The sequence below is a fragment of the Monomorium pharaonis genome, chromosome 10 (assembly GCF_013373865.1).
Source record: "Monomorium pharaonis isolate MP-MQ-018 chromosome 10, ASM1337386v2, whole genome shotgun sequence".
NCBI lineage: Eukaryota > Metazoa > Arthropoda > Insecta > Hymenoptera > Formicidae > Monomorium > Monomorium pharaonis.
In genome coordinates, this window is record NC_050476.1 from 6,619,696 (window position 1) to 6,634,651 (window position 14,956).

The 14,956-nt window shown below is 43.2% G+C and overlaps 1 protein-coding gene across 3 annotated transcripts in view; it reads left to right on the forward strand.

The window, feature by feature from the left end:
* The first annotated feature begins 1,441 nt into the window (after nucleotides 1-1,441).
* LOC105830214 overlaps nucleotides 1,442-14,956 on the forward strand; it is a 28,939-nt gene continuing 15,424 nt past the window's right edge. The window contains exons 1-2 of one of the 3 annotated variants that reach the window (XM_012669412.3): nucleotides 1,442-3,306; nucleotides 6,461-6,690. In XM_012669412.3, coding sequence (XP_012524866.1) covers nucleotides 6,564-6,690 — 127 coding nt within the window. In that variant the 5' untranslated portion in view covers nucleotides 1,442-3,306; nucleotides 6,461-6,563. The other 2 variants (XM_012669410.3, XM_036293000.1) reach the window with 2 other exon arrangements.

A 14,956-nucleotide genomic window follows, 5' to 3' on the forward strand; every position in this document is an offset into this window, starting at 1 on the left:
TCGGGACCATAACTCCTAACCATTTCTACAGTTGGTTTGGGTCAGAATCCTTATCGACTTCTACTCCCTCTCCCCAGCTTTCATACGTACCCCCGCACCACTCCCCTCGGGACTTCAGAAATCAAGACCCCTCTTGTTTTGCTACTAATGAGTGTATTAGAAATTATAAATTAAGTTCCTTTCTTGGGTATTGTAAAAGACTAAAAAAAACCAAAGATTATTATTATTATTGTGTAAAATTATATGAACAATAAAAGTGAAAATCATACGCGCCTAATATAAATATGTACATGCGTTATTAATTACGTTTAATTACATTTAATAAATTAATTTTACATCTCAATTTGAATGCGATTAGCCACGAATAACACTTAAAACGCGAATGGATTGTACGTACAAGCGACTACAAAAGAAATACGCGCCTGCAATTTCCCAGCTCTATTGTTTTCAGCTTCCTATTATTTCTTTTTCCGCCCGTTATCACTAAGCCACATAGATATAGCGAGGCTATGGAACATTCATGAACGTATTACATTCATTCATTCTCTCATTCTCCCCCTGGCCGATTTAAAGGTCTAATATTTGCAGAAAACGAGCATGCAAAATCTGGTTCGATGAACCGCCGGGAAGGGTGAACGTACCAATGATCCGATAAAAAAATGATAAGAAATGCAATTCGTAACATCAACCTGATAAAGTTGAGTCATCTTTCGGACGCATGATTCTCATATCGTGCATTTTTTCCCATGCTTCACGTTTGAGAAGCGAGAGGGAAAGTGTACATAATTTTTATGCCTTATTTACAGAGTGAATTCACTTGTTGCAACAACGATAAAAAGAAATACGTAAGATAGCGTATTGTAGAAAGAAAAAAAGAAAGTGTGATTTTTCTCTCGCACGTAACCGCGATAAATCCGCTCTTGACGGTCACCCATTACAGGATCGTTTAATAACGCTGCTCTCTTGCCGTTAACCTCGTAAACGACGGCAACAGTGCGTCCGTAATACTACGAAGGACATGAAACCCGTTCAAACATGTTCGCGGGTAGACGCATGTCGCGCGATAACGCTCCTTCCCGCCGCGATAATTACCTCGATAATTAAGGCGCTTCGTTTAATCTCGGGAGACCTTACACTTTGGACATTTCTTCTTCCTCAGAGCGCTCTCTCTCGTTCTAATCAAATAGATCTCTCGTATTAATCAAATGGATCAGGTGAATCATTACCTGATTATTTTATCTAATATAATCGTGTAGATTTATTTTGAAAAAAAAAAAATTAAGCATGACGCAAAGTACACGCTTTCCGCGAAATTTACTAGAATTAGAGAGCTACTAGAATTAGAATTAAATGTATAAATAGTTGTAACTTTCGTTTCCATCAACATATCTAAATATGAAACCACAGAAGCTTTGAATCATTACAGTGACGTAGACGGGGCGTACTCATTACCACCATAGATATGCATATATGCACAGAATAAGGAGCCTCTGTTGGCGTTAGAATTCCGCAGAAGCCGACAAATGAAGATATAGTGCATTTTGCCCAGTTGCGCGAACACGACATAATTTATATACGCGCGTGTTGTAATCTGTTATCACGAGGTAAAGCAGACTTTAGCGATGACTTAATGTTGCGAAGCCTTTAAACGTATGGCGTTATCTTTTTTTTTGTAAAGGTATTTTTTATATCACTGAAACTGTACAGTAGTGATTTTTTATTTTGAGCCGATCACTCGAGAGGGTCGTCGTAAACGCGAAATCCTGTCCTGTTTGCGTGCTTGGAACAAAGTAGCGCAGGTTCCCGGACCGATGACCAGCATCCGCCCACGCGATCGCGGTGGTCGTTCTAAAAATATACAGCCCCGGTACGACGCGCGCGTACGGTGCTACCGGTTTTAAATCTCGGACGACAACCGCCGGTGCACGCGCAACTTAATACCGTCGCAACGTCGAAGTAAAACGTACGGATTGCGAGTAACTCCGGAAAGAAGGGTTGTTTGCCGGGCGTTTCTGGATCGCGAATCATTAATCGTTAAACGCGTAGATCGTTAATCGAACGTTGACCAGCAGTTGCGACAGTGACTCCGATTACGAGGAGCTCGAGCTGCCTTCGAAGGCAGTTATTAAGTCGACATTTACATCCGCGTCTAATAGATTTGGCGAGGTACGAGTGGGATTTTTTCACGATAACGGAAGATTGCAATGTCGGGTATTTATTTATAGGGTTGTCCTGAAAGTTGAGTTCACTTTCGGGAGTTCACATGTGTGTATAATCAGATATTGTTTTAAGATCGACGATAAAATTTTTATTGAAATTTTAATTGGAATTAATCGATAAGAAAGTTAAAAATCGATAAAACGCGAAAAATACAGATGGTATCGAATCTTTCTTTGTAAACATTTAATCAAAATTTTCGCCATTACGATTGTATCTGTGTCATTATTATTTCATAAAAAGTGATTTTGTTTGCATACGCGATTGAGATTAATTATCAAAACCTTGATAAGATATATCTTGTCGTAACATGCATTACTGGAAAATGCAAATTAAGTTTAAGGACAAATTTGATTTTCAATTCTGAGATTGGCTTTTATAATGTAGTAATTATTTTTATAACGTAATAATTATTTAACATATCGAACAGCATCTATATTATCCTGGACACGTAATATTTTTGTTTCATCAAAAATATATTTTGTCATCAGTTACCTATTTAAAAGGCTTACTTGTTAATTAAGACGTAATAGTGTCAGTCTTATCTACTAACACTTAAAATCCTCAATATTGCACACATTGTGTAATATTTCGTAATTCCAATCGAGCTTTCTCTTCAGCGCCTAACGACTCGAGTGAAACTCCTCGCGCAAAAAGTACGGGCATCAGAATAGCCTTCGAACTTCTCGCAACTAAGTTTAACTTCGTTAAGCGAATCGACTTCTCGTACAATGACGGCACAATCAACTCGTCCCTCCCTGAAGTCGTCTCTTTGACTTTTACGTACATTGAGACAATTGGCTTCGCAGAAGTGGCGTCTGTCATAACGAGCAGTTCCTGTAAGACGCGCGGTGAAATTCACATATCGATCCGTCACGGGGATCCCGAGGTTCAAGGCTCCTCCGTTGAAATTTTCACGCGCGAAATTATCAGCTGCGACATACCCATTGACGCGCGCGGTATCTCTCGCATCGCGGCCGATATAAGCGTCCATCGATATCGACGTCGGACCATTCCGTCGAATCACGAACGACCAGGGCGCACACATCTCGACACTCGCATCGACTCCAGTTTCTACGTTCTGCAGTGGTAATGTCATCTCTCTGTAACGTCATCCCCGACGCGCCGAGATTCACCTACCCTTTAACTCTCCCACATCTGATATCCAATGACAGTGTCTCTGTCTCTCTCTCTCTCTCTTCCTCCCTCTCTCTCTCTCTTTCTCTTTCACCGTGCGCTCCACTCCTGGCATTAATCTGTTGTTCTCTCTCTTTCTCACTTTATCTTTCACTTTCTCTATCCTCGTACTCGCGCGCGCGCACGCCAAAGAGACGTCGATCACCTATCGATTTGAGTGGTGCTCACGTTCACGCTTTCGAGATTGTTTAACATGATTCCATTGTGCCGACGTTGCGTTACGCGTCGATGAATGAAAATTCGTACAAGTGAAGTGCATTCCGTTTTTTTTTCCTCTGTCGATCGGCCGAACGTCAATCTTGTTTGAGTGAAACTGCATTTCCGCGTTTCAAGTGTCAAAATTAGATCTGTAAAAGGTAAAGTGAAAGAATGCATACGCGATACACGTGACACTTGCGTCTGGTGCGTGTTAAATATTCTCGAATTGAATTCCGTTGCGGAGTGACCGATTTATAAAATTTGCGCCAACATTATGTATTTATAATAAAAAGAGCAGCATTAATATGGTAATATACTTTTTCCTTGATCCACGTTGAATGTGCGATTCCGTTTTTCACGCGCGTCGTGCATGCCCTCGCGCAAGCCAATATGCTCATATTTATTTATGTAGTCGCGCGCTCTCGTGTAGCCGGCGCAGCACAGTGCACCGTATGCATCATGAATCAGCGCGCGCAATGGCAGCGTATTGTATTTGTGTTTCTCCGTTTTCTCATCCATTCATCGAGCGTACAAAAAAAAAAGCGGATTTAACCGTAGCGATGCAATGCCGCGAATATCGTACGCGAATATCGTCGCACAAATTATCGGGAAACTAAGCGCGAGCGAGTTGTCTCGCGTTCGTTTCGCTCATGCGTTCCTAATTAATTATAAGTACGTCCGAGCTCATTAACTCGTCGTGTACTCATTGGAGCGATTAAAATTGATCTTTGACACTGCAGACCGATGCTCGTTATCATTCGAACGTCTGTTATTATCGCTTATAAACGCAGTAAATTCTACAATATCGACGATGTGTATCGCGTTAATATTTATCATTAATTTTAGTGAAATAACGACGCTGTACAAGTCAAAACCACATCCAATTAACAAAAAATATTATGCAATCTCCTAAAAGGATCCTATTAATGTTACAAAAAGGAAGCAATCGTAAAATCGTATAATTAAAATTAGAACCGAGAAGCGAAGATATATCTCGGTGGAAGTTTAACTTTTACAGTTTTCCCGGGAGTTTAATTTTAACGGCGGTAAAGTAAACGTTTCCGATTTGCGGCTGCACCCCCACCCTCCCCCGTGCGAAGCTCGGTCGCGTAAACTGCGCAGTTGCGCTCGAGTGTCGTTTTGTCGTGTCATACGCGCCTTTACAACTCCGAGGTGCACGCGAGCGCCGGTACGCTCGTGTGCGTGGCCTCTCACTCTCTCCCTCGTCGGGATCCCATTGCTACATGTTACATGCTACACGCTCCGCTGTGTCCCGAGACTGTCGCGCGCGCCACTGAGTTGCACTTGCGTCTTCCAGGCATCGAGCCGAGTCGATTCTCGTATCAACAGTTTTAGTATAGAGAAATGTACGAAATATTTTATCTTTAGATTTCTTGAAAATTGAGACAAGGAAATATAATATGTTGTAATTTTTACATAGTTTTGAGCTAATAATGCTAATAATTATATACATGTAAATCCAATTAATTTATTAGTATTAAATATTTCAGTGTAGCAAAAGTGCAATATCTCGATATATGTATATTAATGTTCGTATGCTGTGTAAACACGCCATGGTGTCTACGATTGCAAAAACATGATTGCAGTAAATGTTAGCGTTCAAACGGAGCTCACTCGCGGCGTCCGAGGAGCAAGACAATGTATTGTCACGCTCCTCGCGCGTTTCCCCACCCCAATCGGCTACCCTCACCACCGGTTTATTTTGTCGTCACAGGTTGCGCGCGCACGCACCCCCACCGCTCGACCAATCGGGGTAAAGCGGAGTGGAGGGAAGAGCCGTCTGCCGCGAGGCAGAACGTGCGGACCGAGTGGCTGTGAAAGCACAGAATCATTACCACGCCAGACCTCGAGGAGAACAGACGTGTTTCTCGTTTTACCCTGAGCTCAGTCGAGATCTCTCGTGTCGCTCCGTATTTCTCGTCTTCTCGTCTTCTCGCCGCTCCCTGTAGTACGCGCGCCGCTCAAAGTACGCGTGTGATATATCGCGCCAAAGAGGACAGTTCGCGTGTTGGCCAGCCGACAAGTGTTTATTGTCGCCCGTGGAACTGATCAAGCTGATCTCGTGTCGCAGCAATACCTCCGTGATACCTCACGTGACTGTCCGCGCAAAGATATCCCCGTGATCTCCGCGGAGCCGTAGGGTGACGTTACGCGACCGACCCACCCCGTATGTGTTACTACATCCCTACGAGTGACATGAATCAACTGGTGCAGCCACCCGCACGGGGACAACCTTGGGGACACTGAACGCAGATGTCGCGCGTTCGTGCTCCGGAAAATTCTTATCTCTCTTTCACGAAAAGTCACGGAAGTTCGATGTGCTCCATACAGTGCGCTCGAGCAGTCGATCAGCAGCCGTGAGAAGGAACGATCTCTGCGATTCTTGACAGGTGATTTTTTTTTTCCCATGCGAGAGTGATCTTCCACTTTTTTTTTCTTTTTTCACCTCCTCTTCATCTCGAGAGTGTCCGACGCACGAATAACTTCATCAGATGTTCAAGGGAAGTCTAGTTTTAAAAAATTGAAAATTGAGTCTCGCACGGAAGGACAGAATAGCAATTTCTCTACGGGAGTCTATTACGTGCGCGTACGCCACGTGCGATCCGGGATGATGAACGTTGAGAGTGTGCACCGGTGAACTCGTATACCCGATCACGTGTATAATATTTCTGACGTGTTTACGATACGAGATCAGGTACACTCCGGAGAGAGAGAGAGAGAGAGAGAGAGAAAGAGGGAGGGGGGTCTTTGGAGAGTGTGCGCGGGGGAGACGTAAAAAGAGTGAACAGTGAGGCTCAACAAAAGACATTGCTTGGTTCGGTTACAGTGCGTCAATCCCGGGCTAGGCGGGAGCGGTAACGAGCACGTAGCTTGGACTCGAGTTACAACTGCCCGCAATTGCCCCATAGAATAGACGAGAGGAAGACACCATGGCGATACCGTTTTTGCCCAATAACGACGAGAGGACAACGGCGGAGGAGCAGCTGATGTACCAGCTGTATGTGACCCTCCACAATGCCCTCCGCAGCAGAAACGCCCATCATCCGTCGCGAAATCGTGAGTTGTGGGATTTTATCAAATATGTAAACCGTAAATGCGAAAATTATTTAAAACGTCTTACGCGTTCGTCCCAAGACCGCTCTATACGAGGCAGGTCGTCAGTTTATAGAAGAAGAGAAGAATAATTGATAAGTCGTCCCGTCGTGTGTACGAACCTATGTTTCCGATCGAGCGGACGACTCCGATTCCGACTCCGAGATAATAACATCTCCGACGAAATGGTCGGAGATAGTCGATTGCACGTAGAAAGATAAACGTTTGATTATTATGACCGGAAATTGAATGATTTTGTTGGAAAAGGTTGGAAAAATAGATAGTCTGAACTATGTCTGAGAATACATTCAAGTCGATTAGGTCGTTTCGAGAAATGTATTTAAGGCGAAATTTATCGTGATATGATAGTTAAAATATAGTGTAATATCGATAGTACGCTATTTTACTGACATTTTATGAGAGCGATCGCCATGATATTAACTATGACAAATCGTACAATTGTCGCTGCAACTAATCTTTTTTTTTTCTAAGCATTATCCTTTTATCAATCAAAATGTTATTGTGAATAAAGCTGACACGATTGGAAAGCGCAGCATGCGTTGTTCCTTCTTTCGAGTTTTAGACATTTGTAATTTATAAAATAACTGTTAGGTTAGACTTTTAGTTAATCAAAAAATTTATAATTTGTAATAATCTAGAAAATAATGTGCGAATATATGAGAAAAAAGTCTGCTGTTATTTATTGCGTATTATTAATATTATAACATTATATAACTAAGATTGTCCAAATAAATACTTAATTTATCCAAAATAAAATAAAAAGTTCTTAATTTATTCACAGATCACTACAATTTTATCATTAATTGTTAGTTTTGGTAAAGTTTGCTGCCGATCGCTAATGTTAATTGTTATTAGAACTTTTAAACTATTCGGTCGTTAAATCTACCATCGCTGACGAGAACGTAGTAAGGTCGGTCGAAACATCTCGGTCAGAATTCTATAGTGCAACATGTGGTTGTGGCAGGGAACAATTCGGTGGAGCACAAGAAATACATAAGGGACCCGCGTGTGACATTTTAATTCTTGCGCCTAGAATAATTAATTTCTTGTGTGTTGCAAATAATTCACATGAGAGAAAGATATACATCGTTAAAATGTTAAGTTGTAGTATTTTGTAAAATTAACCATTTGAAAGCAATGAATACTTATGCTGCGCACGTCTTTCTTTTTTTTTCTATTAAAGTTCTTTTCTTGGTAAACAAAATTTGAAATCATTTTGAATCATACTTGCAATTACATTCAGTAAGAATATGAATCGTTTTTTTAAACAGCTTACTTCGGAGAAGTTATCGAATTATTATAATTGTGGGAAGATTCTCGAATTTTCGAAAGATATTCGAAAGATTGCACCATATTGACAAAAATGATGTCAGTGATCGGGGTCATTGTCCGTCGTGAATCACCGTCGAAACATTTCGTCTGGTCCAGTCCACGTAGCGAGACACCTTGATTCTTAATTTCGCGTAGTGCCTCGGGCTCGCGCCTTTGACGTCACTCCAGAGATGAAGACAAAAATCACAAAAACCACTCCAAGCACGTTCCGCAATATATAAAGTATTTTGTGATCACTTTTTAATAAATGTTACATCATGTTGAACAAAACGACAAGTAGTGCCTTGCAATTATTTTAATTCAACGTCTAAAATACGTGCCCGTACTTTGAAATAAAAACAATAAAACTCTTACATTCTATTTATGGAGTGGATCTCTAATAGATTTTACAATTCAATTTTAATAACACATATACCCTTTGTGTTATTATTGATATAAATCTATTTTTCTTTTTGAAATCTCAACAATGTCGAAACTTTTGACTGAAAAATTCCTCTAAGTGTATGATAGCCACTAGAAATAAATATACCGTGACACTCTACCGTAAATATAACCGTGGAACAACATTCCTGCACTTGCAATTCTCTCATTTAGAAAAGTCTTTCACAAATCTCTTCGATCGTAGAGTGATGCACGCAAACAGAATATTCCTCGCGCGATCGCGCGATGGTTCATATTCGGCGCATAGTAAAGTCCAACTTTACGAGAGTGCGGCGAGAAGAAGAGGGGGGAGGGAAGGGGAGAGTGGATCGTACGCGAGTAAAACAGATGTAGTGTGGGTGCAGAGCATCGAGCAAAAGAGAAAGAAAGAGGGAGAGTACGGCAGACGATGTCCGGCCATGACCCTGCTCCGCTGGTCGTGCCTCCTTTACGGAGAAAAGAGAGGAGAGACCAAAGGAGCGAGGAGGATTGGCGACGTATGAAGAGAGAAAGAAAGGAAGAGAGAAAGAGAGACCCACTGGTCAGCCACAGCACACGCAGTAAAACGCACTATAAAACGCGATGCAATGCGGTCCTGGCTGCGACCAAGTCCGAATCTCGGATGTCGATAGTGCCGACGCACCTCACACAGAGATTGCAGCTATCAACCGCAAGTGCGTGACATCATCGATTGCTCTCTCTCTCTCTCTCTCTCTCTCTCTCTCTCTCTCTCTCTCTCTTTTTCTCTCTTCCTCGCTACACACGCCTCGCCGCTCTGTAAATCAAGTAGAAAATCCACAAGAGTTGGTACTCAATCCCGGGTAAGACGCCAAGTTGGTTTCGAGCGATCTCCTATCAATAAAAAAACGTTATTACGGTATACGCTATTGCAATATATGTGTAGAAGATTACTGTCGCGCGATCGATCAATCTGCCTGAAACGATAAATCTCTGATATTAGCCTCTAACAAGTGGAGCAGCGCTCCGTGATCGAAGTTTTATTGAGGGCGAACGTAAGAAAAATTACTTCCTTCATTATTTAACCGCGCTGCGGTTTGATAATTTCGATTGAAAAGTCCTCATAGAAATCGTCGCGATATAATTTCAGCGTTAAAAATATATATCCCGAGAGAGAGATAGTAGCCGCGTGCGGTAACGCTTACCGCACATTACTGTTGTAACACTTCGCGGCTATTTGAACCGCGCCGTTAATGAATATCGTTGGTACAACGAATAATTTATGGAGATTTAATCTTTCGACCGTGATGGATAATGTAATCCGCGGATAAATCCCCCGCTTCGCATTGTATAATATATTTTATTGCATTTTACTCGCCGCGAATAAAGCCGTGCGTCAGGCAGAACGTAATTATCCGTGCCATGCGCAATAATCAAATCTTCAATCGTAATACATCGTTTTAACGCGAACGCACGTTGTGCTCTTATTCTGCCGTTCGCGTAATTTTCATTTATTATTTTCATTTACCGCGCGATGTTACAGCGAAATTGTATTTTGCGTCATGTCGTTCGATTTTCGAATATTAAAAGCGTGCAACTCCAATCTAGTTTAGAATATATCTTTTGTTGATTTTTTTTCAGATTTTAAAAATTTGTCGAAATGAGATTTTACCTTTCTACAATCGGAGAAAGTAATGAAATTTATAAAATAAAAAATTTAGATTACATATTAAGAAAAATAACACGAAGCTCAACATTCTCCAGTCAATTGCATGAACAAATAATTCCTCATTGAGCAACCTATTGCACCGATATAGGATTAACGCATCGAGCAACGCGAGGGATTCCTCGGTTCTATCCTGCGCGCGTTTAAATCACACGTTACGATGCCCGGACCCATTATTTCACGAACGGAAATAGTGCGCGGGCCGCGCGCACGTTGCACGGGGGTCAATAACCATAGTTGCCGCGCTTTCGCGAGAGAAGATGCAGAATTGCCGCCCGGAGCACTCGCGTGGTTGCATCAAATCGGGGGTTGTTATTTATAGGAACAGCTGTGGGGCATTCCCGGCACCGCGCAACGCGGAGTCTTCTCGTAACATTTGCAGAAAACTTCCCCCCTCGTCATCTCGCGCGTGTACGCGCTCTCTGCTCTCGCGCGCGAACAAACGCCACGCGAGAGTGCGGCAATCGCGATTACGCGCGCGTCCCAAATGTATTTTAAGCCGGGCCACCTCCACGTTCGGCCTCTCTTTCAAAGATAAAAATCGATCCGGACGGGGCGTATATACCCTAATGAGACGTTTACTCGGAATTTATCGCGTTTGAGATTAACGCGAAACACATATCCGATACGATACAAAGTTGCAATATCGATTTAAGGACAGATTTTCGAAACGATATACGGATTAAACGACCGACGAACAAAACAGTTTATCTCGTTGTCTCTTCTCACGCTTGTCTCCCATAAGCCGCGCGATAAGACAAATCAAATGATCGCGATCGCCCCTAATCGGAGGAGTATGATTTCTCGGTACGAGAGAGATCTGGTGACTCGTAACGCGATATGTACTTGATATTGAACTTCGTATTATATTTCTCCCCTCTCTCTTTCTCGTAAACTGTCTCGTGTCATCGTCGCATCGTAACAGCTGCTCGCAATTTTAGAGTAATGAAGTCACGTTTGTTCGAAACTATGCTCCACATTAATAAATTCTAACTCGGATATAATTGGAAATTGTTAATTATATTGACGTGGAAACTTTCTCATCGGCGGCAAGCCGGGCATGGCAAACTTCGACTATGACTTGCTTGATTTATCAAAGATATTCCAGTTAGTACGCGTAGCGGCAGACGGGCGATCGATGCCGTCGGGATGAGAACAGTGACTCGAAGTCTATAGACCTTATGAAATATTGAAAGGAATTCGTCATTGTAGATTGCCAGGTCTCCCCCGCGGTCTCGCCGCCTCCCGCCATTCATACTCGCGAGAGCGACTGCTATTGACAGAATTCTTCAAAAATTCATCGCATCCCTCACTCGAACGGAGACTGCAGTCTCTTCTCGTCCCTCTTTCCCTCAACGGCGATCCGTTATCGTCGCGCATAAACCGCGCTTTATCTCGTCGCAAGGCAGACACTCGAGAGCGCGCGACGTCGCTTCTTTTTATCTATTCGCCCGTTGAGTTTATCGAATTTTTCTCCCTCTTTCTCCTTTTACCTTTCTCTCTCTTCTCTCTTTCCGATCTTTCGCGTTTTTCCATCAGAGACGCCTCGTTAAACGTCGATAAATCAGCCCGCATACGCGCGAAAAGTAATGTCGAAGAAACGATAATAAACGCATGTTCTAACGGTTTCCGCACAGCAAACGGATATAGACGTTTAATTAATTGCCGATGGTCAGTGGTCGTTGGTCGTTACGCAAGCGTCGATGATTGGTATAAAGAAGTAACTGGAACTCAGAACCATTATGTAATATCGCGATTCAAAGTAATCTGCAGAATAATAACAAAAAAATTATCAGTCTGCATTTCGCTCCTTGATTACTGATTGTGCGCTACCCCCCCCCTCCGTTTTAGTTTTTATAATATCTAAATATGCTATAATAATTATACTGAAAAGTGGAAAACTTGAACGGTTCACGACGCAATAATAATGGAAAAACCAAGGGAAAAACTATATGAAGCACGGAGACATTTTTAATAAATTTTTCGACAGATTTTCGAAACAAAGCAATATAAAATTAATTCTCTCCGCCCGTTGAATTATTTATTGCGAGCGTGCTCGCAACTAATGAGAGCATTGTTCATACGTCGTAAATGAATATTTATCTTCGGCGGACGCGTCATTCCGGTTTGTTAATTATGACGCTGATTGAGGCAGTCAACAGGCTCTCCGCGAATTTTGGCAATCTCCTAACTGCCTACGGTCATTAATATTCATACGGAGAGGATATCCACTTCGCCACTTCTCGTACGGTGTAAAGCATTTTTACGGTCCCCTGAAGCCCCCGCGCGCGTTTCTGGTAGACCGGATCAGATAGGGGCACGCGTATCCACCGGCTCATGAAATTCGGCAGATTTTATCTACGCGGGCTCTCCTCTTGCGCCTTGCGGTTGCACCGACGCGTATTATAAATTTATCGCGGTCGGTCATCGAAATTTCATCGAGCGTGAAAGTCAAGTGCACTCGGCGATCCTTCGTGCACGCCGCGGAACGAATCGTTTTCTCCTCGTTTTCTTTTTCCCTCCACATGCGCCTTACAACCCCCCTTTACGTTACACGTATTTCCCGCCACCCCGCTATCTGCGTCACATCAATTCGGTCACTTGTTAAAGTAACTTAACACGTGATTCGGTCAAAGAGGCGCCCGTGTACCGTTTTAATTAAAGCTCCACGCAATTTTTAAAAATAACTCCCGGTATATACGCGCGCGCATAGCCTGTTGACGCTATCCTCTGTGCATTTTGATGAAGTACAGCTAACTGAAGGCTCAGTCCCCAACGCTCCCAAATACCACGTTGATTAATGCGCCGAGCTCGCCCTCGCGCGATCTTCGCGCCCGACACTTTGCAAAGTGTGCTCTTCGAGAGTCGAAAATAAGCGTTCGCTCACGCTCCGAGCGGGACGCGATGATAAACACACTCACGAACATTTTGAGTACTCTCTCCGACGGAGAACGATAAAATAATTCTCAACAAAAGCAATACGTTATTGTCGAGGATGGTAACCAATATGGAAAAAAAGAATTTGACGCTTTCAATCGCCGGTGTATGAAAAATTAATGTCGTTACGACGAGAAAGAAAGGAAGAAGGGCGAATCGTGAGAAACGCGAAGAGAATAAATATTACGCTCTCTTATTGCTTTGTCTTTACCTCCGTGCATGAACGATGTGCTCGAATCACGCTCCGCGAATTTATCAGAGCCGACAGGGGCGGGGCGGGGGGGGGAAGGAGGAAGAGAACGAAGAACCGTGACAGGAAACCCGTGAGACGAACGGATGATAAAAGAACCCGACGATCGCGAGGGAGTGCAACGGGCGCGCGGAACGGAGGGAGGGTGTGCTTTATTTAATTTTCGCGACTTATACGAAACGCATTCTGCGCCGCACGTGTCCCGGAGCGCGCTCGGAGAAGTTGTGCCGCAGATCGCTGCCTCTTCGGCGAATCGCTCCTTCGAGGAATCGATTTCCGCTCCGCGCGCGCGCGCGCGCGCGTTCGCCCGCTATGAAACTCGTCCGATTATTACCGAGGACTCGCGGAATAATGACGGTGGCCGAGGGCGACCGTTGCGCTAATAATTGTGATTCCTGTTGCGCCGGATCGACGGCAGCCGAAATTGCGCGAGAAGTTTTAGGGACCGTCTCCGAAAACACGGCCGCGGCAATTTTTGTTCGATTTTTGCCGAAAGCTTAATCTCATTGATAAACAAATAAATACCACGCAATGTCCATCCACGATTCCGTCCGACGTTTATATTGTGTTTAACAATGCGATTATTATCGTATCGAACACAGACGAGATGATAATTAACAACTGATTACATAATCTGCGATCTGCAACGCGGACTTATAATACCATTCGATTGAAGCGAATTAAATCGCGCCGGGAGTGAACGAGCTTATATCTGAGTTTACATTTTTTCCAAGTACAAATATCGCATAAGTCTTCTCGATAATGAATGACGACGATCTAATGAAGCAATAAGTGTGTCAGAGAATTCTCTCTCTCTCTCTCTCTCTCTCGGTCGTGTTTCAAAAATCCTCTGAAATAATTAATCTTAAATCCAAATTAATTGCTTACTCACAACTTATTTCCCCTGACATTATCCCCGCGATATCGGTTTTTACTATCGGACACCGATACGGTCGTCAATCGTGATCGACGGAATAATTTAATCTCGAGTGCAATCGCGTTGGGCAAGACGATTAGTTATAGAAAATGCGTGCCTAATATCGCTCGCGTCGTAATCGCGCACGGTTGGCGCAACGCTATTGCAGCACGCGTATTTTTTAGCATTTCGATTGCGCGATATCGCAATAATGGTCATATTGTCAGCGTGCTAAAATCGTCGATAGATAATGACGCTTCTTATTAACCAGCTTATAAACGCAACGGTGCAGAGTACGTACGCGCCGCCCGCCCGCCAGGCCGACCTTTTTGTACGCTTCGCGATCGATCCACGTTGCGCATCGTTACGTGTAACCTTTCGAATAGCGTACGCGCTTTGGAGAATCCGAAACCAAATATACATTGCCCGAGTTCAATTCGCAGTGAATCGCGGAAATCCGGGTCCTTCGCTCGAAACGTACATGCGAATAAACGTGCACGCGTATAAAACTGTCGTTTTCGAATAACAAATGTTAATTTCACTACTATCGAATTACACGTACTGTTTCCATCGCAGATTTGCTTTCTTACAGAGTGAATTGTCAAAGAGCTCCCATTTTAGTATTTTTTTTTTTCCGCTAATGAGAGTGAAATTTATTGTTCACGGTCTA